This window comes from Oncorhynchus gorbuscha, linkage group LG19 (assembly GCF_021184085.1).
Source record: "Oncorhynchus gorbuscha isolate QuinsamMale2020 ecotype Even-year linkage group LG19, OgorEven_v1.0, whole genome shotgun sequence".
Lineage (NCBI taxonomy): Eukaryota > Metazoa > Chordata > Actinopteri > Salmoniformes > Salmonidae > Oncorhynchus > Oncorhynchus gorbuscha.
In genome coordinates, this window is record NC_060191.1 from 66018140 (window position 1) to 66042563 (window position 24424).

The window sequence follows — 24424 nt, forward strand, 5'->3', positions numbered from 1 at the left end:
GGATTGAGGTCAGGGCTTTGTGGTGGCCACAACAATAGGTTGACTTTGTTGTCCTTAAGCTATGTTGCCACAACTTTGGAAGTGTGCTTAGGGTCATTGTCCATTTGGAAGACCCATTTGCGACCAAGCTTTAACTTTCTGACTGATGTCTTGATGTTGCTTCAATATATCCACATAATTTACCTTCCTCATGAAGCAATCTACTTTTTGAAGTGCACCAGTCCCTCCTGCAGCAAAGCACCCCCACACCATGACGCTGCCACCCCGTGCTTCATGGTTGGGATGGTGTTCTTCTTCCACACCATGACGCTGCCACCCCGTGCTTCATGGTTGGGATGGTGTTCTTCGGTTTGCGTGGTATGACGGCTGCGTGGTCCTCCAATTGACTCAAATGATGTCAATTAGCCTAACAAGCTCCTTAAGCCATGACATCATTTTCTGGAATTTTCCAAGCTGTTTAAAGGCACAGTCAACTTAGTGTATGTAAAGTTCTGACCTACTGGAATTGTAATACAGTGAATTCTAAGTGAAATAATCTGTCTGTAAACAATTGTTGGAAAAATTATTCGTCATGCTCAAAGTAGATGTCCTAACTGACTTTCCAAAACTATAGTTTGTCAACAAGAAATTTGTGGAGTGGTTGAAAAACTAATTTTAATGACTCCAACCTAACTGTATGTAAAATTCCTATTTCAACTGTATACACACACACACACACACACACACACACACACACACACACACACACACACACACACACACACACACACACACACACACACACACACACACACACACACACACACACACACACACACACAGAGTAGGAAGTTTAAATCACAAAAACTAGGCTTTTCATAAACGTTGGGATTTTCTGTTGTCTGTTTCTGCAAGGAAAGCCTATATGAAAGCATCTGCTTCAGCTGCTGACTGGCTTAGGTTTTTAGGTCAAATACTATTTGATTAAATTGTCCTTTTTCACTGGTGAAACGTGTCTTGAATGATGTTTAATAACTAAATAAACATAACGAATTGTGTAGAATAGAAAATATTTGCAGCAGTTTGGCTCCTCAACTGTGGAAAAACTGAAAATATCCCTTATATCTGACCAGTAAAATACCTAGTGGTTATCATATCTGTCCACTAAAATACCTACTGGTTATCATATCTGTCCACTAAAATACCTACTGGTTATCATATCTGTCCAGTAAAATACATACTGGTTATCATATCTGTCCAGTAAAATACCTACTGGTTATCATATCTGTCCAGTAAAATTCATACTGGTTATCATATCTGTCCAGTAAAATACCTACTGGTTATCATATCTGACCAGTAAAATACCTAGTGGTTATATCTGTCCAGTAAAATACCTACTGGTTGTCATATCTGTCCACTAAAATACCTAGTGGTTATCATATCTGTCCACTAAAATACCTAGTGGTTATATCTGTCCAGTAAAATACCTAGTGGTTATATCTGACCAGTGAAATACCTAGTGGTTATCATATCTGTCCAGTAAAATACCTAGTGGTTATATCTGTCCAGTAAAATACCTACTGGTTATCATATCTGACCAGTAAAATACCTAGTGGTTATATCTGTCCAGTAAAATACCTAGTGATTATCATATCTGACCAGTGAAATACATACTGGTTATCATATCTGTCCAGTAAAATACCTAGTGGTTATATCTGTCCAGTAAAATACCTAGTGTTTATCATATCTGTCCAGTAAAATACCTACTGGTTATCATATCTGTCCAGTAAAATACCTAGTGGTTATATCTGTCCAGTAAAATACCTACTGGTTATCATATCTGTCCAGTAAAATACCTAGTGGTTATATCTGTCCAGTAAAATACCTAGTGGTTATCATATCTGTCCAGTAAAATACCTACTGGTTATCATATCTGTCCAGTAAAATACCTAGTGGTTATATCTGTCCAGTAAAATACCTACTGGTTATCATATCTGTCCAGTAAAATACCTAGTGGTTATATCTGTCCAGTAAAATACCTACTGGTTATCATATCTGTCCAGTAAAATACCTAGTGGTTATATCTGTCCAGTAAAATACCTAGTGGTTATCATATCTGACCAGTGAAATACCTAGTGGTTATCATATCTGTCCAGTAAAATACCTAGTGGTTATATCTGTCCAGTAAAATACCTACTGGTTATCATATCTGTCCAGTAAAATACCTAGTGGTTATATCTGTCCAGTAAAATACCTAGTGGTTATCATATCTGTCCAGTAAAATACCTACTGGTTATCATATCTGACCAGTGAAATACCTAGTGGTTATCATATCTGACCAGTGAAATACCTACTGGTTATCATATCTGTCCAGTAAAATACCTAGTGGTTATATCTGTCCAGTAAAATACCTACTGGTTATCATATCTGTCCAGTAAAATACCTAGTGGTTATATCTGTCCAGTAAAATACCTAGTGGTTATCATATCTGTCCAGTAAAATACCTACTGGTTATCATATCTGACCAGTGAAATACCTAGTGGTTATATCTGTCCAGTAAAATACCTAGTGGTTATCATATCTGTCCAGTAAAATACCTACTGGTTATCATATCTGACCAGTGAAATACCTACTGGTTATCATATCCGTTCATTCACCATTCATGAACCATTGCATATATGTTCAAAATGTTGTATCAAGACTGCCCAAATGTGCCTAATTGGTTTATTAATACATTTTCAAGTTCATAACTGTGCACTCTCCTCAAACAATAGCATGGTATTATTTCACTGTAATAGCTACTGTAAATTGGATAGTGTGGTTAGATTAACACAAATGTATGCTTTCTGCCCATATCAGATATGTCTGTGTCTTGGGAAATGTTCTTCTTAATTACAACTTCATGCTACTCACATTAGCCTACGTTAGCTCAACCGTCCCACGGGGGGGGGGGGAGCACCGATGTCATAGAGGTTAAAGAAATACGCAGAGAAAAGAGGGGTTGATAGTTTACTAGAAAAAAGAAACCTAATACAAAGAAGGATTGTGTTAAACCCAGAAAAACCTAAGGTGGTTTTAGTAGTTAGCCAGCAGTCAGCCTGTCTGCTTCAACGATACACAGATAGGAGTGCCTGGCTTGGGGTTAGTTCATTTGGTGGGAGATTGAAAACTAAAACAACAACCTAAATATCTTGTAAGCTCTAGAGGGTTAAGAGAGGGAGAGAGAAAAAGATTAGGGCTCAGAGTGAGAGTTTAAATACTGACTGGTCATGTCAGTGCCTATAAGAGTCGAAAGGTCAAAGCTAGAGAAGGTCAAAAGTTTAATGTCAAGGGTTAGGTCAAGGTGACTTTGTGTGCATTGACACTCAGTTTAGGCAGGACCCTGTCAGTGGGAGGAGAGGAGAAGAGTGGAGGAGAGGAGAGGAGATACACAGTGCTCAACATGCCAGGGCCAAGGCAATACTACCCACGCAACTGCTGTCAATGCCACCAACCTCCACCGTTCAGTTAGAACTCTTTCATTTTAAACGTGTGGTACTTAGAAGAAAACAAAACTTGAATTTAGTTATTTTAGTTATTTTTTCTTTCTCCCTTTCCTCTTAGCCCACCCAGACAGCTGCGTTACATTAAAACAGAAGACGGACAGACAAAATAACCCTTTCACAGGAATAAACATGAAGATCTGGGACTATTGTACGAACAGAGGCTATGTTCTCAAAATGGTGGACAAAAAAACAAAATAAAAACGGGGAACAAACAACTAGAAAGAAAGGGACGTGTCATGTGATGTCAAAGATCGTTCTGTAAGAGTTGACACTGTGTAAGTGACAATGTGTGTTCGTGTTTGGAAATGTGATTGTGAGTGTCAGATTGATATTCAGTGTGGATTAGGACATACAAAGACTGGAACAGAATCATTATCATTATCAAAACACCCCTTAACAGAACAGATGTCATGGCCTCACTCAATGGTGATCTTATCATTTTCTATAGCTCTCTATAGACGTGTATATATATATATATATATATTCATTTGTATTATATATAATATGTATTTATAAAAAGATGTATTCATAATTACAAGTGGCATTTTCTTATATTCATTATTGCAATGAATTATTACCTAAGATGGTTAAAAAAGAGAGGTGAGTTCAGTTTTGCTACACAGTAATTTACAACAGTTTTTAAAATGCAAGCTTCTGAAACAGTCAGTACCTTCTCTCTCCACTGGAAAACAACATGTCCATGTCTCACGTGAAACCCTGTCCCCCATTTAGTGGACTACTTTAGACCAGCGCTCTAGATGGCTAAATGTGGCCCTGGTCAAAAACAATACCTTATATGGGGGGTGAACTTTGATACGTTTTCTTCACTTTTCACAGAATGTACAGCTTTACCTCTGTTCCCTGCCCAGAGAAGTGATACATGTTGTTGTTATTTAGCGTTACTGTCATTATAATGGATAATTTCAGTAACTATTACTCTTTATTTTATTTTCATTTTTTACAAACCCCTGTGAATCCTACGGTCGTGTTAGCCATATGAGTTTGGAGATATCCGTTGAGTTTTCGTCTATTACGGTAACTTCAGTGATCTCTGCATTGTGTTTGCGAGACGCTAACCAAAGCGTTGTAAAAGCATGTTCGTCTGAACAGTTCATGGAGAAAGAGCAGGTTTGTACAGTCCAACGTTTTCAGGTTTACAGTTTTCTGGTCTTATAAGTGATTCGCCTGGAGCTTATTCTTCGTAGGCAAGTGAAGATGATGGTTTGTCCTAAAGCATTGTTTCCTGGTAGGGGATCAGGGGTGTGGCTTGTTAGAGGACGCAGTCTATCACATTGGAGCAGGTAAAGTCATGTCTGCCTGCTCATGACAGTGCTCAAAGTCTTCATCATCACCATCGTCATCACCATTTTTATCTTTCTCTGTTATTCTTTTCGGTTCCACGTCGTCAGTGTTCTAACTGTTAGTTTGTCACCTTGTTGTCCTTGTTTCATGGAGCTCAAATTAGGAATTTAGTGTGATGGTGATCATCATATTTGTCCCTCCTCTCTCCCTGTTGTTGCTGTTAGCTTGCTGGCGGTCTCTGGTCTGTGTGTCTGTGTGTGTGGCGTCGGGGTGGTAATGACGTAGCCGTGTGTGTGATTAAGGCACAGTGTGTGTTTTTGGTTTTCAGGGTAGGCCCGATGGTAGGGTAAGCCCTGGGTGTCTGAGGGAGTGGCCAGCATGGACGGCCTTAGGGCAGTCCGGTGTTAAGACACGCCCATTCTCACCCACACTGCCCGTAATTGACAGCCGAGCCTTGTTCCGCATGGCTTCTGTGAAGGGCAGCTGGAGGGGAAGAGCCAGGGGAGGATGACAGGATGATTAGAGAGGGAGGAGCAATGGGAAAAGAGGAAATAGAAAGAAAGAAACAGTTGTGAGTTTTTGTAATAGGACCCTAATGAATCATATACATAATTCATTATCAAAACATAGGAACACACAAATACATGTTCATATGCTCATAAGCATGAATTAATACACACACACACACACAAGAATTGGACCATACAGGTAACTGCCAAAATAAAGGGAAAACGTGGGTAAATGAGGGATACAAAGTATAATGAAAGCAGGTGATTCCACACAGGTGTGATTCCTGAGTTAATTAAGCAGTTAACATTACATCATGCTTATGGTCATGTATAAAAGTGCCCAGTACTATGGCTAGAAGAGATCTCAGTGACATTGAAAGACTGGTCTCATTAAGGTGTGTGTGTGTGTCTCAGTCACCAGATCTCAACACAATTGAACACTTATGGGAGATTCTGGAGTGACGCCTGAGACAGTTTTCCACCACCATCAACAAAATACCACATTATGTCATTTATTGTAGAAGAATGGTGTTGCATCCCTCCAATAGAGTTCCAGACACTTGTAGAATCTTTGCCAAGATGCATTGAAGTTGTTCTGGTGGCTCGTAGTGACCCAATGCCCTGTTAAGACACTTTATGTTGGTGTTTCCTTTATGTTGGCTGTTACCTGTATATGACTACTTAAAATAGCATTGTATAAAAAAGGCAGGCAAAAACAAACACACAGATGCTCAAGATACGTTTCAAATACGTTTTTGTGAGACATCTGCATTTCATGGTGACCATGCATTTCTGGGGTCTTGGTTTGAAAAACATGGAAGGTGAGGTTTTGTGAATTTTGGATTTGTAAAGTAAGGTGAGGTTTTGTACAGTAAAGTTGTGGCCAAAAGTTTTGAGAATGATACAAATATTAATTTTCACAAAGTCTGCTGCCTCAATTTGTATGATGGCAATTTGCATATACTCCAGAATGTTATGAAGAGTGATCAGATTAATTGCAATTAATTGCAAAGTCCCTCTTTGCCATGCAAATGAACTGAATCCCCCTCCAAAAAAAATTCCACTGTATTTCAGACAGTGATTATCTTGTTAACACATGTGTGAGTGTTGACGAGGACACGGCTGGAGATCACTCTGTTATGCTGATTGAGTTCGAATAACAAACTGGAAGCTTCAAAAGGAGGGTGGTGGTTGGAATCATTGACAATCATGGTTACCTGCAAGGAAACACGTGCCGTCATCATTGCTTTGCACAAAAAGGGCTTCACAGGCAAGGATATTGCTGCCAGTAAGATTGCACCTAACAACAATTTATCGTATCATCAAGAACTTGAAGGAGAGCGGTTCAATTGTTGTGAAGAAGGCTTCAGGGCGCCCAAGAAAGTCCAGCATGCGCCAGGAACGTCTCCTAAAGTTGATTCAGCTGCAGGATCGGGGCACCACCAGTACAGAGCTTGCTCAGGAATGGCAGCAGGCAGGTGTGATTGCATCTGCACACACAGTGAGGCAAAGACTTTTGGAGGATGGCCTGGTGTCAAGAAGGGCAGCAAAGAAGCCACTTCTCTTCATAAAAAACATCAGGGACAGACTGATATCATTTACATTTACATTTAAGTCATTTAGCAGACGCTCTTATCCAGAGCGACTTACAAATTGGTGCATTCACCTTATGACATCCAGTGGAACAGCCACTTTACAATAGTGCATCTAAATTTTTTAAGGGGGGAGGGGGGTGTGAAGGATTACTTTATCCTATCCTAGGTATTCCTTAAAGAGGTACAGGGATTGGACTGCTGAGGACTGGGATAAAGTCATTTTCTCTGATGAATCCCCTTTCCGATTGTTTGGGGCATCCAGAAAAAAGCTTGTCCGGAGAAGACAAGGTGAGCGCTACCATCAGTCCTGTGTCATGCCAACAGTAAAGCATCCTGAGACCATTCATGTGTGGGGTTGCTTCTCAGCCAAGGGAGTGGGCTCACAATTTTGCCTAAGAACACAACCATGAATAAAGAATGGTACCAACACATCCTCAGAGAGCAACTTCTCCCAACCATCCAGGAACAGTTTGGTGACGGACAATGCCTTCTGCAGCATGATGGAGCACCTTGCCCAAGGCAAAAGTGATAACTAAGTGGCTCGGGAACAAAACATCATTTTTTTTGTGTCCATGGCCAGGAAACTCCCCAGACCTTAATCCCATTGAGAACTTGTGGTCAATCCTCAAGAGGCGGGTGGACAAACAAAAACTCACAAATTCGGACATACTCCAAGCATTGATTATGCAAGAATGGGCTGCCATCAGTCAGGATGTGGCCCAGAAGTTAATTGACAGCATGCCAGGGTGGATTGCAGAGGTCTTAAAAAGGAAGGGTCAACACTGCACATATTGACTCTTTGCATCTACTTCATGTAACTGTCAATAAAAGCCTTTGACACTTATGAAATGCTTATAATTATACTTCAGTATCCATAGTAACATCTGACAAAAATATCTGAAGACACTGAAGCAGCAAACTTTGTGGACATTTATATTTGTGTCATTCTCAAAACTTTTGGCCACGACTGTAAGGTGAGGTTTTGCAAAGTGAGGTTTTGTAACGTGAGGTTTTGTAAGGTGAGGGTTTGTACAGTAAGGTGAGGTTTTGTACAGTAAGGTGTGGTTTTGTAAGGTGAGTTTTTTTTACAGTAAGGTGAGGTCTTGTACAGTAAGGTGAGAGGGGAAGTGAGGGGTGTTTCACAGATTTTGAATTATAGAGAGAGACTGACTGACTCCTGTTAAGTCATGGGCAACACTTTATAGGAACAGACTACTCATTGATATACAATGTTCCTAATGTTTTGTTTAGGAAATGTTACGTTTATCTATTTTGTGTTAACCCTAAAAGCACCAAAAGGGGTCAAAAATGTCATATTTTCTAATCCCTTTTTTGATCCTTTAAAAATGTTGTGATTTTGTCAAGCAACTGGTTAGACAATAGCAAAGTTCAATTTACCATTTCTGTGTTAATATGGAAGAATGAAAGATAATATCTCTTTTGTATACTAGTGGTAAAAATGTGAACTCAATTGTACATTTTGTGATAAAGCACCACATTTTGCACATAGGTAGATGTATGTACCCTGAAGAGATATACAGTAGATATGGAGACACCCCAGATTTGGCCCCTAGTGGGAGTGGCAGCTACTACAACAACAAAATCCCTCACAAATGTAAATACAACATTTAGCTTGCAGTCAATGTCTCTATTCCAGGTTGAGAGTCTCATCTTTCAGATACAATTGGAACTAAAAGTATGATTGCACTGGTGCCTATATTGCCCATATCGGTGGCCATTTTAGGTCGCACCAGTATGTCAGATTAGCTCAACCGCCAATTTGTCAGACACAGAGTATTACAGAAACACAACACTTTGAATGAATAACATCATTTCTTTCAAAACAACTGGTTATGGATGAAATGTATTGTTTTGTAAATATGTTGTTTTTTTACATACAAAAAACATATTTTGAAACATCAAATTTGAGTATAAATGTGTGCTTTAAAAAAATATATATGCTTATTTTGGGGAATTTAAACCATTTACTTTTGTTACAAAAGGTTAATAAAACATGTGTTTTTTTTACTGCTAGACAGACAGTGTCACTGCAATAATTACCAATTTGAAGTTAAAAAAAAGATGTGGCTTTTAGGGTTAACATCACTAAGCAGACATCCTCTATAAAGTGTTTGGTTGATTTGAGAGGATTCTTTTCTAACTCTACCTCATTCGGGATGTTTGGGCATCTACAGTTCTAGAACTCTGACAGGGGGCTTAGCTTATCTGTAAAACTCCCGTCCTCCAAGGAAGCAGTCCTGCTGGTTTTCTGTTCTCCTTAGCACCTAACTGGTCAATCAATTGATTGAATAGAGAGATGGTCCATACACCTGCTTACCAAGGTCTAAATCAGTCACTGGTTAGAACAGTGTTAAAACCAGCAGACAGTGTGGGCCTTGAGGACAGGAGATGTGCACCAATGTTCTATGTCTTATGTGCTGTATGTGTAGTGTACTGAGTATGGACAGAATGCAGGTGTAGAACATCCTCATCATCATCATCATCTGCAGCCAAAGACGATGGAACCAATCTGCCACCTGCCCCCAGAGTGCTCTGGGGTGAAGCGCTACACATCAATCAATCAATCAGAAAAACAAACAAAAACTGAAACATAAGAAGCTGTCACAACAGGAAAATAAAGGAAAAAACAAAAGCACATTGGTTCCACAATGCTTCACCACAGTCACAACAACACTGGTCTGCTGTTGCTAGAGGCTACACGCACAAGAAACTTCACACCAGCCCACCTATAGGAGGCCCTAAGTCCTACCCCTATATCTTGACCCCCTCGGAGCCGTATACGTTGTACCCCTCTCTATAAGTGGCTAAATTCTGGGTGCTGGGAGAGGGGCTGGGGCAGTGAGGGGGGCTAAGGTCCACCTTCATGCGCTTGGCCTCGGCACGCGACTTGTAGCAGAACTCGACCAGGGCCACCAGCATGGCTAGGCCCAGACCCCCCACCAGGATGTAGAAGACCCCAGCCACGTTGCTCAGGCTCAGGGCCTGGGAGGACTTGTCCTGGGAGGGGGGACGGAGAGCACAGGGGTCAGAGAGAGAGACAGTGGAGCTGGTGAGACACAGAACAGGCAGCTTAGTTATTTAGTTTTCAGCACAATAACGTCTACTTCTACAAACAACTACAGCACCTACCACTACTGTGACTAGTCTACTACGGGAAACACTTCTACTACTACCATCATTGAAGCGTATTATCTACAAGTGCATATAATACATCTATTACTACTACTATGACAGTACTACTACATCAACTTCATATCTACTACTAATGCATGACTACAATTTAAGTAAATAAAAATTGTAATATTGCTACAAGTATTAAGTTGAGGATGACTAGTACATCATACCAATTAAAGTATATTCAGTCATCGTATTCGTCAGGCTTTTGGATGAGTGATGATAAAGTATTCTATTCAGAAAGTCTTGGTGAAGGTCCCCGGTATTTTAAGAACTTCACTGGCATTCTTAGAAGTTCTCTGATCTCTGATGTTCTTCTAAAGACATCTTACATGTTCTAAGAATCCCTCTAGTGTTCTAAAGACAACTTACATGTTCTAAGAATCTCTCTAGTGTTCTAAAGATAACTTACATGTTCTAAGAATCTCTCTAGTGTTCTAAAGACAACTTAAATGTTCTAAGAATCTCTCTAGTGTTCTAAAGACAACTTACATGTTCTAAGAATCTCTCTAGTGTTCTAAAGACAACTTACATGTTCTAAGAATCTCTAGTGTTCTTCTAAAGACAACTTACATGTTCTAAGATTCTCTAGTGTTCTTCTAAAGACAACATACATGTTCTAAGATTATCTGTAGTTTTATAAGACTGATGACGTTTCAAAGAACCTCTCCACTCTTTGACTTGTCTTCTACCCAGAGTAAGAGTTCTGAGAGTAAGGCCATTATTATGAAGGCCATAATCACATTATAAAGGCAGATGTGGCATAGGCAGAATACTAACATTGATAGAACTAGAAAGATCTATTCAACAGTAATCAATCAAATATTATTATTAGATTATATTAAAGTGTAACTGATGCTAAACCTAATGCTAATCCTAGTCTCCAGGCTAATCTAGAGTCGTGCCTGTCTGTCACACAATGAGGGTGTTTGGTCCCCCACTCTGCCCGTGAGACTGACCTTACTTCCCGAGTCCTTGGGTCCACACTCGCCCTTATCGTACCACCATTTGTTTTTCAGTTTGTCTAAGACGCCTGCTTCACTCAGTTTCAAAACCGCAAGGTTTACCGGGGTTCTTGGCGTGTAAAAATAACATAAATAACATCATAGGTCATGTTATTTTATGTTATTAGGTCACATACAGTCAGAACTGTCACATAAATGGTACTGCTTGGTAAAAGTGACCCAGTCTGGGTCCCACTGAGTACATGTGTGTATGCTCGTTGGGGGGCTGAGGGGGGCTAAGCGAGCTACAGACATATGAGTGGGACCCCCCTGCATCACTTCAGGTAACGTGCCCATACTGCCCCAGCCGGCGCTACACAAGCAGAGGCAATTACTGTGAACACAGGACTATTGGCATGGCTTACTCACACTAGGAGTGAGGGAACTACATGGGGCAATTTACTGCACAAGACCTGGGTAAGAGATCTGAAAATGAATCTAAAAGGCACCAAACAATAAAGTAAATCAAAACATTAAGTATATCATCGCTCTAGTTCATCCCTCCATCCTTCGTCTCTATCTCTCCCTCTACGTCAGTGATCATCAACTAGATTCAGCCACGGGCTCATTTTTTCTTGAGCAGATGGTCAGGGGGCCGGAACATAATAAAAAATATAAAAAATTATACTGCAAATTGACCACAAGAAGCCTAAACAGATATAATATTTCACTAAACCATAATCATTTCAAACCTTGATTACATTTGGGAACATTGTCCTGCGTAGGGTGCCGTTTTCTGGATGGGACATTAAAACGGGTGTCTTGAATCTCTGTGGTCGTTCAAAATCCCGTGGTGGTTATTGTAATAGAAGGGGTGTTCGCCCCGGTGTCATGGCTAAATTCCCAACCTGGCCACATTCCATCATCCCCTTCATTCCTAATTGGCATATATCACTCCTCACCTCTCCACCTGATAGCTGATGTGTGGTGAAAGTTTTGCCAGAAAACAATGGTCGCCGTGCATCACTGAGGTGGGTGCTACATATTGATGGTGAATAAGTTAAGTTTCCCCCAACTATGTAAAGCACTTTGAGTATTTCAGTTGGTAGAAAAGTGCTTTATAAATCCAATCAAGTAGTATTAATTATTATTATTTGCATACAAACACATACTGTATGTGTGGGAATACTTGGGAACAAATTTACTGTTCCTGATTTTTTTTTCTCAAATAAAACCACACGCGGGCCAGTTGGGGAACCGTGCTTTATGGTCTGACAGCCTTCTGGTCCACACTCCTCTCTCCAGAGCATCCACGACAGGGTTCTGGTCCATACTCCTCTCTCCAGAACATCCACTACAGGGTTCTAGTCTAGACTCCTCTCTCCAGAGCATCCACTACAGGGTTCTGGTCCACACTCCTCTCTCCAGAACATCCACTACAGGGTTCTAGTCTAGACTCCTCTCTCCAGAGCATCCACTACAGGGTTCTAGTCTAGACTCCTCTCTCCAGAGCATCCACTACAGGGTTCTGGTCCACACTCCTCTCTCCAGAACATCCACGACAGGGTTCTAGTCTAGACTCCTCTCTCCAGAGCATCCACGACAGGGTTCAAGTCTAGACTCCTCTCTCCAGAACATCCACTACAGGGTTCTAGTCTAGACTCCTCTCTCCAGAGCATCCACGACAGGGTTCAAGTCTAGACTCCTCTCTCCAGAACATCCACGACAGGGTTCTAGTCTAGACTCCTCTCTCCAGAACATCCACTACAGGGTTCTAGTCTAGACTCCTCTCTCCAGAACATCCACGACAGGGTTCTGGTCCATGCTCCTCTCTCCAGAGCATCCACGACAGGGTTCTAGTCTAGACTCCTCTCTCCAGAGCATCCACGACAGGGTTCTAGTTTAGACTCCTCTCTCCAGAACATCCACTACAGGGTTCTAGTCTAGACTCCCCTCTCCAGAACATCCACGACAGGGTTCTAGTCCATGCTCCTCTCTCCAGAACATCCACTACAGGGTTCTGGTCCATACTCCTCTCTCCAGAACATCCACTACAGGGTTCTAGTCTAGACTCCTCTCTCCAGAACATCCACTACAGGGTTCTAGTCTAGACTCCTCTCTCCAGAACATCCACTACAGGGTTCTAGTCTAGACTCCTCTCTCCAGAGCATCCACTACAGGGTTCTAGTCTAGACTCCTCTCTCCAGAGCATCCACTACAGGGTTCTGGTCCACACTCCTCTCTCCAGAGCATCCACTACAAGGTTCTGGTCCACACTCCTCTCTCCAGAGAATCCACGACAGGGTTCTGGTCCACACTCCTCTCTCCAGAGCATCCACTAGAGGGTTCTGGTCCACACTCCTCTCTCCAGAGCATCCACTGCAGGGTTCTAGTCTAGACTCCTCTCTCCAGAACATCCACTACAGGGTTCTAGTCTAGACTCCTCTCTCCAGAACATCCACGACAGGGTTCTGGTCCATGCTCCTCTCTCCAGAGCATCCATGACAGGGTTCTAGTCTAGACTCCTCTCTCCAGAACATCCACGACAGGGTTCTGGTCCATGCTCCTCTCTCCAGAACATCCACTACAGGGTTCTGGTCCATACTCCTCTCTCCAGAACATCCACTACAGGGTTCTAGTCTAGACTCCTCTCTCCAGAACATCCACTACAAGGTTCTAGTCTAGACTCCTCTCTCCAGAACATCCACTACAGGGTTCTAGTCTAGACTCCTCTCTCCAGAACATCCACTACAGGGTTCTAGTCTAGACTCCTCTCTCCAGAACATCCACTACAGGGTTCTAGTCTAGACTCCTCTCTCCAGAGCATCCACTACAGGGTTCTAGTCTAGACTTCTCTCTCCACAGCATCCACGACAGGGTTCTAGTCTAGACTCCTCTCTCCAGAGCATCCACGACAGGGTTCAAGTCTAGACTCCTCTCTCCAGAACATCCACTACAGGGTTCTAGTCTAGACTCCTCTCTCCAGAGCATCCACGACAGGGTTCTAGTCTAGACTCCTCTCTCCAGAGCATCCACTACAGGGTTCTAGTCTAGACTCCCCTCTCCAGAACATCCACGACAGGGTTCTGGTCCACACTCCTCTCTCCAGAGCATCCACTACAAGGTTATGGTCCACACTCCTCTCTCCAGAGCATCCACGACAGGGTTCTGGTCCACACTCCTCTCTCCAGAGCATCCACTAGAGGGTTCTGGTCCACACTCCTCTCTCCAGAGCATCCACTGCAGGGTTCTAGTCTAGACTCCTCTCTCCAGAACATCCACGACAGGGTTCTGGTCCATGCTCCTCTCTCCAGAACATCCACTACAGGGTTCTGGTCCATGCTCCTGTCTCCAGAGCATCCATGACAGGGTTCTAGTCTAGACTCCTCTCTCCAGAACATCCACGACAGGGTTCTGGTCCATGCTCCTCTCTCCAGAACATCCACTACAGGGTTCTGGTCCATACTCCTCTCTCCAGAACATCCACTACAGGGTTCTAGTCTAGACTCCTCTCTCCAGAACATCCACTACAAGGTTCTAGTCTAGACTCCTCTCTCCAGAACATCCACTACAGGGTTCTAGTCTAGACTCCTCTCTCCAGAGCATCCACTACAGGGTTCTGGTCCACACTCCTCTCTCCAGAACATCCACGACAGGGTTCTAGTCTAGACTCCTCTCTCCAGAGCATCCACGACAGGGTTCTAGTCTAGACTCCTCTCTCCAGAGCATCCACGACAGGGTTCAAGTCTAGACTCCTCTCTCCAGAACATCCACGACAGGGTTCTAGTCTAGACTCCTCTCTCCAGAACATCCACTACAGGGTTCTAGTCTAGACTCCTCTCTCCAGAACATCAACGACAGGGTTCTGGCCCATGCTCCTCTCTCCAGAGCATCCACGACAGGGTTCTAGTCTAGACTCCTCTCTCCAGAGCATCCACGACAGGGTTCTAGTTTAGACTCCTCTCTCCAGAACATCCACTACAGGGTTCTAGTCTAGACTCCCCTCTCCAGAACATCCACGACAGGGTTCTGGTCCATGCTCCTCTCTCCAGAACATCCACTACAGGGTTCTGGTCCATACTCCTCTCTCCAGAACATCCACTACAGGGTTCTAGTCTAGACTCCTCTCTCCAGAACATCCACTACAGGGTTCTAGTCTAGACTCCTCTCTCCAGAACATCCACTACAGGGTTCTAGTCTAGACTCCTCTCTCCAGAGCATCCACGACAGGGTTCTAGTCTAGACTCCTCTCTCCAGAGCATCCACTACAGGGTTCTAGTCTAGACTCCCCTCTCCAGAACATCCACGACAGGGTTCTGGTCCACACTCCTCTCTCCAGAGCATCCACTACAAGGTTATGGTCCACACTCCTCTCTCCAGAGCATCCACGACAGGGTTCTGGTCCACACTCCTCTCTCCAGAGCATCCACTAGAGGGTTCTAGTCCACACTCCTCTCTCCAGAGCATCCACTGCAGGGTTCTAGTCTAGACTCCTCTCTCCAGAACATCCACGACAGGGTTCTGGTCCATGCTCCTCTCTCCAGAACATCCACTACAGGGTTCTGGTCCATGCTCCTCTCTCCAGAGCATCCATGACAGGGTTCTAGTCTAGACTCCTCTCTCCAGAACTTCCACGACAGGGTTCTGGTCCATGCTCCTCTCTCCAGAACATCCACTACAGGGTTCTGGTCCATACTCCTCTCTCCAGAACATCCACTACAGGGTTCTAGTCTAGACTCCTCTCTCCAGAACATCCACTACAAGGTTCTAGTCTAGACTCCTCTCTCCAGAACATCCACTACAGGGTTCTAGTCTAGACTCCTCTCTCCAGAGCATCCACTACAGGGTTCTGGTCCACACTCCTCTCTCCAGAACATCCACGACAGGGTTCTAGTCTAGACTCCTCTCTCCAGAGCATCCACGACAGGGTTCTAGTCTAGACTCCTCTCTCCAGAGCATCCACGACAGGGTTCAAGTCTAGACTCCTCTCTCCAGAACATCCACGACAGGGTTCTAGTCTAGACTCCTCTCTCCAGAACATCCACTACAGGGTTCTAGTCTAGACTCCTCTCTCCAGAACATCCACGACAGGGTTCTGGTCCATGCTCCTCTCTCCAGAGCATCCACGACAGGGTTCTAGTCTAGACTCCTCTCTCCAGAGCATCCACGACAGGGTTCTAGTCTAGACTCCTCTCTCCAGAGCATCCACTACAGGGTTCTGGTCCACACTCCTCTCTCCAGAGCATCCACTACAAGGTTATGGTCCACACTCCTTTCTCCAGAGCATCCACGACAGGGTTCTGGTCCACACTCCTCTCTCCAGAGCATCCACTAGAGGGTTCTGGTCCACACTCCTCTCTCCAGAGCATCCACTGCAGGGTTCTAGTCTAGACTCCTCTCTCCAGAACATCCACGACAGGGTTCTGGTCCATGCTCCTCTCTCCAGAACATCCACTACAGGGTTCTGGTCCATGCTCCTCTCTCCAGAGCATCCATGACCGGGTTCTAGTCTAGACTCCTCTCTCCAGAACATCCACGACAGGGTTCTGGTCCATGCTCCTCTCTCCAGAACATCCACTACAGGGTTCTGGTCCATACTCCTCTCTCCAGAACATCCACTACAGGGTTCCAGTCTAGACTCCTCTCTCCAGAACATCCACTACAGGGTTCTAGTCTAGACTCCACTCTCCAGAACATCCACTACAGGGTTCTAGTCTAGACTCCTCTCTCCAGAACATCCACTACAGGGTTCTAGTCTAGACTCCTCTCTCCAGAGCATCCACTACAGGGTTCTAGTCTAGACTCCTCTCTCCAGAGCATCAACTACAGGGTTCTAGTCCACACTCCTCTCTCCAGAGCATCCACTACAAGGTTCTGGTCCACACTCCTCTCTCCAGAGCATCCACTAGAGGGTTCTGGTCCACACTCCTCTCTCCAGAGCATCCACTACAGGGTTCTGGTCCACACTCCTCTCTCCAGAGCATCCACTACAGGGTTCTAGTCTAGACTCCTCTCTCCAGAACATCCACGACAGGGTTCTGGTCCATGCTCCTCTCTCCAGAGCATCCATGACAGGGTTCTAGTCTAGACTCCTCTCTCCAGAGCATCCACGACAGGGTTCTGGTCCACACTCCTCTCTCCAGAGCATCCACTAGAGGGTTCTGGTCCACACTCCTCTCTCCAGAGCATCCACTACAGGGTTCTAGTCTAGACTCCTCTCTCCAGAACATCCACTACAGGGTTCTAGTCTAGACTCCTCTCTCCAGAACATCCACGACAGGGTTCTGGTCCATGCTCCTCTCTCCAGAGCATCCATGACAGGGTTCTAGTCTAGACTCCTCTCTCCAGAACATCCGCGACAGGGTTCTGGTCCATGCTCCTCTCTCCAGAACATCCACTACAGGGTTCTGGTCCATACTCCTCTCTCCAGAACATCCACTACAGGGTTGTAGTCTAGACTCCTCTCTCCAGAACATCCACTACAAGGTTCTAGTCTAGACTCCTCTCTCCAGAACATCCACTACAGGGTTCTAGTCTAGACTCCTCTCTCCAGAACATCCACTACAGGGTTCTGGTCCATGCTCCTCTCTCCAGAGCATCCATGACCGGGTTCTAGTCTAGACTCCTCTCTCCAGAACATCCACGACAGGGTTCTGGTCCATGCTCCTCTCTCCAGAACATCCACTACAGGGTTCTGGTCCATACTCCTCTCTCCAGAACATCCACTACAGGGTTCTAGTCTAGACTCCTCTCTCCAGAACATCCACTACAAGGTTCTAGTCTAGACTCCTCTCTCCAGAACATCCACTACAGGGTTCCAGTCTAGACTCCTCTCTCCAGAACATCCACTACAGGGTTCTAGTCTAGAGTCCACTCTCCAGAACATCCACTACAGGGTTCTAGTCTAGACTCCTCTCTCCAGAACATCCACTACAGCGTTCTAGTCTAGACTCCTCTCTCCAGAGCATCCACTACAGGGTTCTAGTCTAGACTCCTCTCTCCAGAGCATCCACTACAGGGTTCTAGTCCACACTCCTCTCTCCAGAGCATCCACTACAAGGTTCTGGTCCACACTCCTCTCTCCAGAGCATCCACTAGAGGGTTCTGGTCCACACTCCTCTCTCCAGAGCATCCACTACAGGGTTCTGGTCCACACTCCTCTCTCCAGAGCATCCACTACAGGGTTCTAGTCTAGACTCCTCTCTCCAGAACATCCACGACAGGGTTCTGGTCCATGCTCCTCTCTCCAGAGCATCCATGACAGGGTTCTAGTCTAGACTCCTCTCTCCAGAGCATCCACGACAGGGTTCTGGTCCACACTCCTCTCTCCAGAGCATCCACTAGAGGGTTCTGGTCCACACTCCTCTCTCCAGAGCATCCACTACAGGGTTCTAGTCTAGACTCCTCTCTCCAGAACATCCACTACAGGGTTCTAGTCTAGACTCCTCTCTCCAGAACATCCACGACAGGGTTCTGGTCCATGCTCCTCTCTCCAGAGCATCCATGACAGGGTTCTAGTCTAGACTCCTCTCTCCAGAACATCCGCGACAGGGTTCTGGTCCATGCTCCTCTCTCCAGAACATCCACTACAGGGTTCTGGTCCATACTCCTCTCTCCAGAACATCCACTACAGGGTTGTAGTCTAGACTCCTCTCTCCAGAACATCCACTACAAGGTTCTAGTCTAGACTCCTCTCTCCAGAACATCCACTACAGGGTTCTAGTCTAGACTCCTCTCTCCAGAACATCCACTACAGGGTTCTGGTCCACACTCCTCTCTCCAGAGCATCCACTACAGGGTTCTAGTCTAGACTCCTCTCTCCAGAGCATCCACTACAGGGTTCTGGTCCACACTCCTCTCTCCAGAGCATCCACTAGAGGGTTCTGGTCCACACTCCTCTCTCCAGAGCATCCACTACAGGGTTCTAGTCTAGACTCCTCTCTCCAGAACATCCACTACAGGGTTCTAGTCTAGACTCCTCTCTCCAGAGCATCCACTACAGGGTTCTAGTCTAGACTCCTCTGTCCAGAACATCCACTACAGGGTTCTAGTCTAGACTCCTCTCTCCAAAGCATCCACTACAGGGTTCTAGTCTAGACTCCTCTCTCCAGAGCATCCACTACAGGGTTCTGGTCCACACTCCTCTCTCCAGAGCATCCACTACAGGGTTCTGGTCCACACTCCTCTCTCCAGAGCATCCACCACAGGGTTCGGGTCCACACTCCTCTCTCCAGAGCATCCACTACAGGGTTCTGGTCCACACTCCTCTCTCCAGGGCATCCACTACAGGGTTCTAGTCTAGACTCCTCTCTCCAGAGCATCCACTACAGGGTTCTGGTCCACATTCCTCTCTCCAGAGCATCCAGTACAGGGTTCTGGTCGGTCCACACTCCTCTCTCCAGAGCATCCACTACATGGTTCTGGTCCACACTCCTCTCTCCAGAGCATCCACGAGAGGGTTCTGGTCCACACTCCTCTCTCCAGAGCATCCACTACAGGGTTCTAGTCTAGACTCCTCTCTCCAGAGCATCCACTACAGGGTTCTAGTCTAGACTCCTCTCTCCAGAGCATCCACTACAGGGTTCTGGTCCACACTCCTCTCTCCAGAGCATCCACTACAGGGTTCTGGTCCACACTCCTCTCTCCAGAGCATCCACGAGAGGGTTCTCCAGAGCATCCACTACAGGGTTCTAGTCTAGACTCCTCTCTCCAGAGCATCCACTACAGGGTTCTGGTCCACACTCCTCTCTCCAGAGCATCCACTACAGGGTTCTGGTCCACACTCCTCTCTCCAGAACATCCACTACAGGTTTCTGGTCCACACTCCTCTCTCCAGAGCATCCAGTACAGGGTTCTGGTCCACACTCCTCTCTCCAGAGCATCCACTACAGGGTTCTGGTCCACACTCCTCTCTCCAGAGCATCCACTATAGGGTTCTAGTCTAGACTCCTCTCCAGAGCATCCACTACAGGGTTCTGGTCCACACTCCTCTCTCCAGAGCATCCACTACAGTGTTCTGGTCCACAGTCCTCTCTCCAGAGCATCCACTACAGGGTTCTAGTTTAGACTCCTCTCTCCAGAGCATCCACTACAGGGTTGTAGTCTAGACTCCTCTCTCCAGAGCATCCACTACAGGGTTCTAGTCTAGACTCCTCTCTCCAGAGCATCCAGTACAGGGTTCTAGTCTAGACCCCTCTCTCCAGAGCATCCACTACAGGGTTCTAGTCTAGACTCCTCTCTCCAGAGCATCCACTACAGGGTTCTCGTCTAGACTCCTCTCTCCAGAGCATCCACTACAGGGTTCCAGTCTAGACTCCTCTCTCCAGAGCATCCACTACAGGGTTCTAGTCTATACTCCTCTCTCCAGAGCATCCACTACAGGGTTCTAGTCTAGACTCCTCTCTCCAGAGCATCCACTACAGGGTTCTAGTCTAGACTCCTCTCTCCAGAGCATCCACTACAGGGTTCTGGTCCACACTCCTCTCTCCAGAGCATCCACTACAAGGTTATGGTCCACACTCCTCTCTCCAGAGCATCCACTACAGGGTTCTGGTCCACACTCCTCTCTCCAGAGCATCCACTAGAGGGCCAATATTCCTGCTTTGACAGTAATCTCTTCTTTCCTCCCTCATTTCAGTACAGGGGGAGTCAAAGTGGGTGTGTGGTTATGTTCATCAGTGATCTGTGTGGCTGGGGCAGATGCACGCATTACTTCCCGAACATGGTTGAACCGTGTTCGGAGACAGAGAGGCTAACCTTGGAGTCCCCTCCCCCGCTGCCACACTCTCCCTTGTCGTACCACCATTTATTTTTCAATTTGTCCAACAGGCCCTGCTCGTTGAGTTTTAACACGGCCAGGTTGACCGCATTTCTTCAGAGGGATAAAAAATAGTTGGTCAGAGGAGGAATGGAGTATCAGCCAATGATGAGCCAATGGGATGAGGAAAAAGGAACGCCGGTGATTGGTTGGAAGGCATCAGATTAGTGGACATGTACAAACCTCCAGACAACCCTCTCTCTTTCTGTTTCTCTCTCTTTTCCAACTTTTACATCCCACTTTATTGTAGAGATATCTTTGCAAATTGAATGCCCACCCTTTCAACATATAGAGCCTATAGGGAGAGCCAACAGAGGCAAATAGCTCAAACCCCTTTCATTCAGTCCACCAATACCAGGCTATTGTCTGAATGATGTGCAGCAGGGCAAGTAAAGGGGAGTGGTGGAGCCCTGGTTAAATGTTGTGTTAAAGCCTATCTCAGTCCCCTGCTGACACAGAGCTAATACCCTGCTGCTGGTGTTCTGGTCCCTGCCACTCCCGTCCTAATCCCCGGCAGCTCTGTACCTCACACCCCTGAGGGGAAACGACCTCTAAAAACGGTCCGTGGGCTAAAATAGTACACACTCACACTGGCACTGTGTGTGTGTTTGTGTGTGTGTGTGTGTGTGTGTGTGTGTGTGTGTGTGTGTGTGTGTGTGTGTGTGTGTGTGTGTGTGTGTGTGTGTGTGTGTGTGTGTGTGTGTGTGTGTGTGTGTGTGTGTGTGTGTGTGTGTGTGTGTGTGTGCGCGTGCGTGCGTGCGTGCAAGTGTGTGTGTGTCTGGTATGGACAGACAGAGAATCAGACAGACAGTCATTATTGTGATGTTGTACACTGAGCTGCCCCATGGCTCAGAGGCTAGAGAGAGAGAGAGTTCTCTGAGGTGTGCTGCAAGCCATGGAAAATATCACCATCATAAGAAAGAAAGGGGGAAAGGAATAAGGCTTTCCAAACATGGAAAAAATTTGAATTATATAAGCAACATACAGTGGGGCAAAATAATATTTAGTCATCCGCCAATTGTGTAAGTTCTCCCACTTAAAAAGATGAGAGAGGCCTGTAATTTTCATCATAGGTACACTTCAACTATGTCAGACAAAATTGTAGGATTTTTTATGAATTTATTTGCAAATTATGGTGGAAAATAAGTATTTGGTCACCTACAAACGAGCAAGATTTCTGGCTCTCATAGACCTGTAACTTCTTCTTTAAGAGGCTCCTCTGTCCTCCACTCGTTACCTGTATTAATGGCACCTGTTTGGACTTGTTATCAGTATAAAAGACACCTGTCCACAACCTCAAACAGTCACACTCCAAAATCCACTATGGCCAAGACCAAAGAGCTGTCAAGGGACACCAGAAACAAAATTGTAGACCTGCACCAGGCTGGGAAGACTGAATCTGCAATAGGTAAGCAGCTTGGTTTGAAGAAATCAACTGTGGGAGCAATTATTAGGAAATGGAAGACATACAAGCCCACTGATAATCTCCCTCGATCTGGGGCTCCACGCAAGTTCTCACCCCGAGGGGTCAAAATGATCACAAGAACGGTGAGCCAAAATCCCAGAACCACACAGGTGGGACCTAGTGAATGACCTGCAGAGAGCTGGGACCAAAGTAACAAAGCCTACCATCAGTAACACACTACGCCACCAGGGACTCAAATCCTGCAGTGCCAGACGTGTCCCCCTGCTTAAGCCAGTACATGTCCAGGCCCATCTGAAGTTTGCTAGGGAGCATTTGGATGATCCAGAAGAAGATTGGGAGAATGTCATATGGTCAGATAAAACCAAAATATAACTTTTTGGTAAAAACTCAACACATCGTGTTTAGAGGACAACGAATGCTCAGTTGTATCCAAAGAACACCATACCTACTGTGAAGCATGGGGGAGGAAACATCATGCTTTGGGCCCTTTTTTTCTGCAAAGGGACCAGAACGACTGATCCGTGTAAAGGAAAGAATGAATGGGGCCATGTATCGAGAGATTTTGAGTGAAAACCTCCTTCCATCAGCAAGGGCATTGAAGATTAAACGTGGCTGGGTCTTTCAGCATGACAATGATCCCAAACACACCGCCCGGGCAATGAAGGAGTGGCTTCGTAAGAAGCATTTCAAGGTCCTGGAGTGGCCTAGCCAGTCTCCAGATCTCAACCCCATAGAAAATCTTTGGAGGGAGTTGAAAGTCCATGTTGCCCAGCAACAGCCCCAAAACATCACTGCTCTAGAGGAGATCTGCATGGAGGAATGGGCCAAAACACCAGCAACAGTGTGTGAAAACCTTGTGAACACTTAAAGAAAACGTTTGACCTCTGTCATTGCCAACAAAGGGTATATAACAAAGTATTGAGATAAACTTTTGTTATTGACCAAATACTTATTTTCCACCATAATTTGCAAATAAATTCATTAAAAATCCTACAATGTGATTTTCTGGATTTTTCTCCTCATTTTGTCTGTTTTAGTTGAAGTGTAACTATGATGAAAATTACAGGCCTCATCTTTTTAAGTGGGAGAACTTGCACAAATGGTGGCTGACTAAATACTTTTTTGCCCCACTGTATATTATCATATGAATTACCAACATATAGTTTAATCTACATATCTTTCAACTAATAATAAGATTCATCATCATCATCATATCAAATCAGGGCTTTGAATGGCTTGCCGCGAGCAGGGGCTCTCGCCTGACGTGCGCTCTCCTGTCCACGTGCATGGTCCCGGTAGGTTTTCCCATGATCAGGAGAAGCCATAGACAGCAGTCGATAGTCCCAGAATAGTGACAGGCCAGGTGGGGACTATCGTCCACTGGCTGTCACTTTTCCCTCGGAAACAGAAAACCTTCATTTATCTCAGTGGAAAAGGAACCCTTGTAAAGGGGTAGGGGAGTGAGAGGACTTCTTTGCACGGTGCACAGGGGGAAGTTATAGGAAAAGTTATAGAAAGGGTGTCAGTATTCCTGCTGCTATATATGGGACTCCTCTTGGTCCACACACACACACACACACACACACACACACACACACACACACACACACACACACACACACACACACACACACACACACACACACACACACACACACACACTAATTTATGGATCATTTTTCAGGGAATCATCAATTAATTGGATCGTGATAATTTGTTTTAATTGATTTGATTTCATTGAAATTATCTGTTTTTTCGGGTGTTATGAAATAATGTTATAGTTTTCAGATTTTTGTTCCCCCCGTTGGCCAGGCCCTTCAACACCTTGTTTCCTGTGTGTCTATAAATTCCCCCGGGTGGCTCAGGGAATCATGGCAACGCCACGGCGCTACGCCCCTCCCCACGGCATCACCGTTAGTCATTTCATTCACAATCAGCCTCAGTACAAAAACAGATAGTATCTACATTACACTCTATATCTGAGAATGAACAAATGAGACAGTCAAGATGACAAACGAGTAGACAGATTACCTGATCGGTGGCCCTATGAAGAGAGAAAGTGAGTGAAAGAACAATGGACAGAGAGACGGATGGATGAAGAGACGGACAGAC

At 45.1% G+C, this 24424-nt stretch overlaps 1 protein-coding gene across 2 annotated transcripts in view; it reads right to left on the reverse strand.

The window, feature by feature from the left end:
- Nucleotides 1–2695: 2695 nt before the first annotated feature.
- gria4a (glutamate receptor, ionotropic, AMPA 4a) overlaps nt 2696–24424 on the reverse strand; it is a 182235-nt gene continuing 160506 nt past the window's right edge. Inside the window, exons 16-18 of one of the 2 annotated variants that reach the window (XM_046316517.1) lie at nt 11085–11199; nt 9811–9948; nt 2696–5309 (exon numbers count right to left, since the gene is read on the reverse strand). In XM_046316517.1, the coding sequence (XP_046172473.1) occupies nt 5151–5309; nt 9811–9948; nt 11085–11199 (412 nt within the window). In that variant the 3' untranslated portion in view covers nt 2696–5150. Of the gene's footprint in view, nt 5310–9810; nt 9949–11084; nt 11200–20825; nt 20941–24424 lie in introns of both variants that reach the window. The other variant, XM_046316516.1, reaches the window with a different exon arrangement.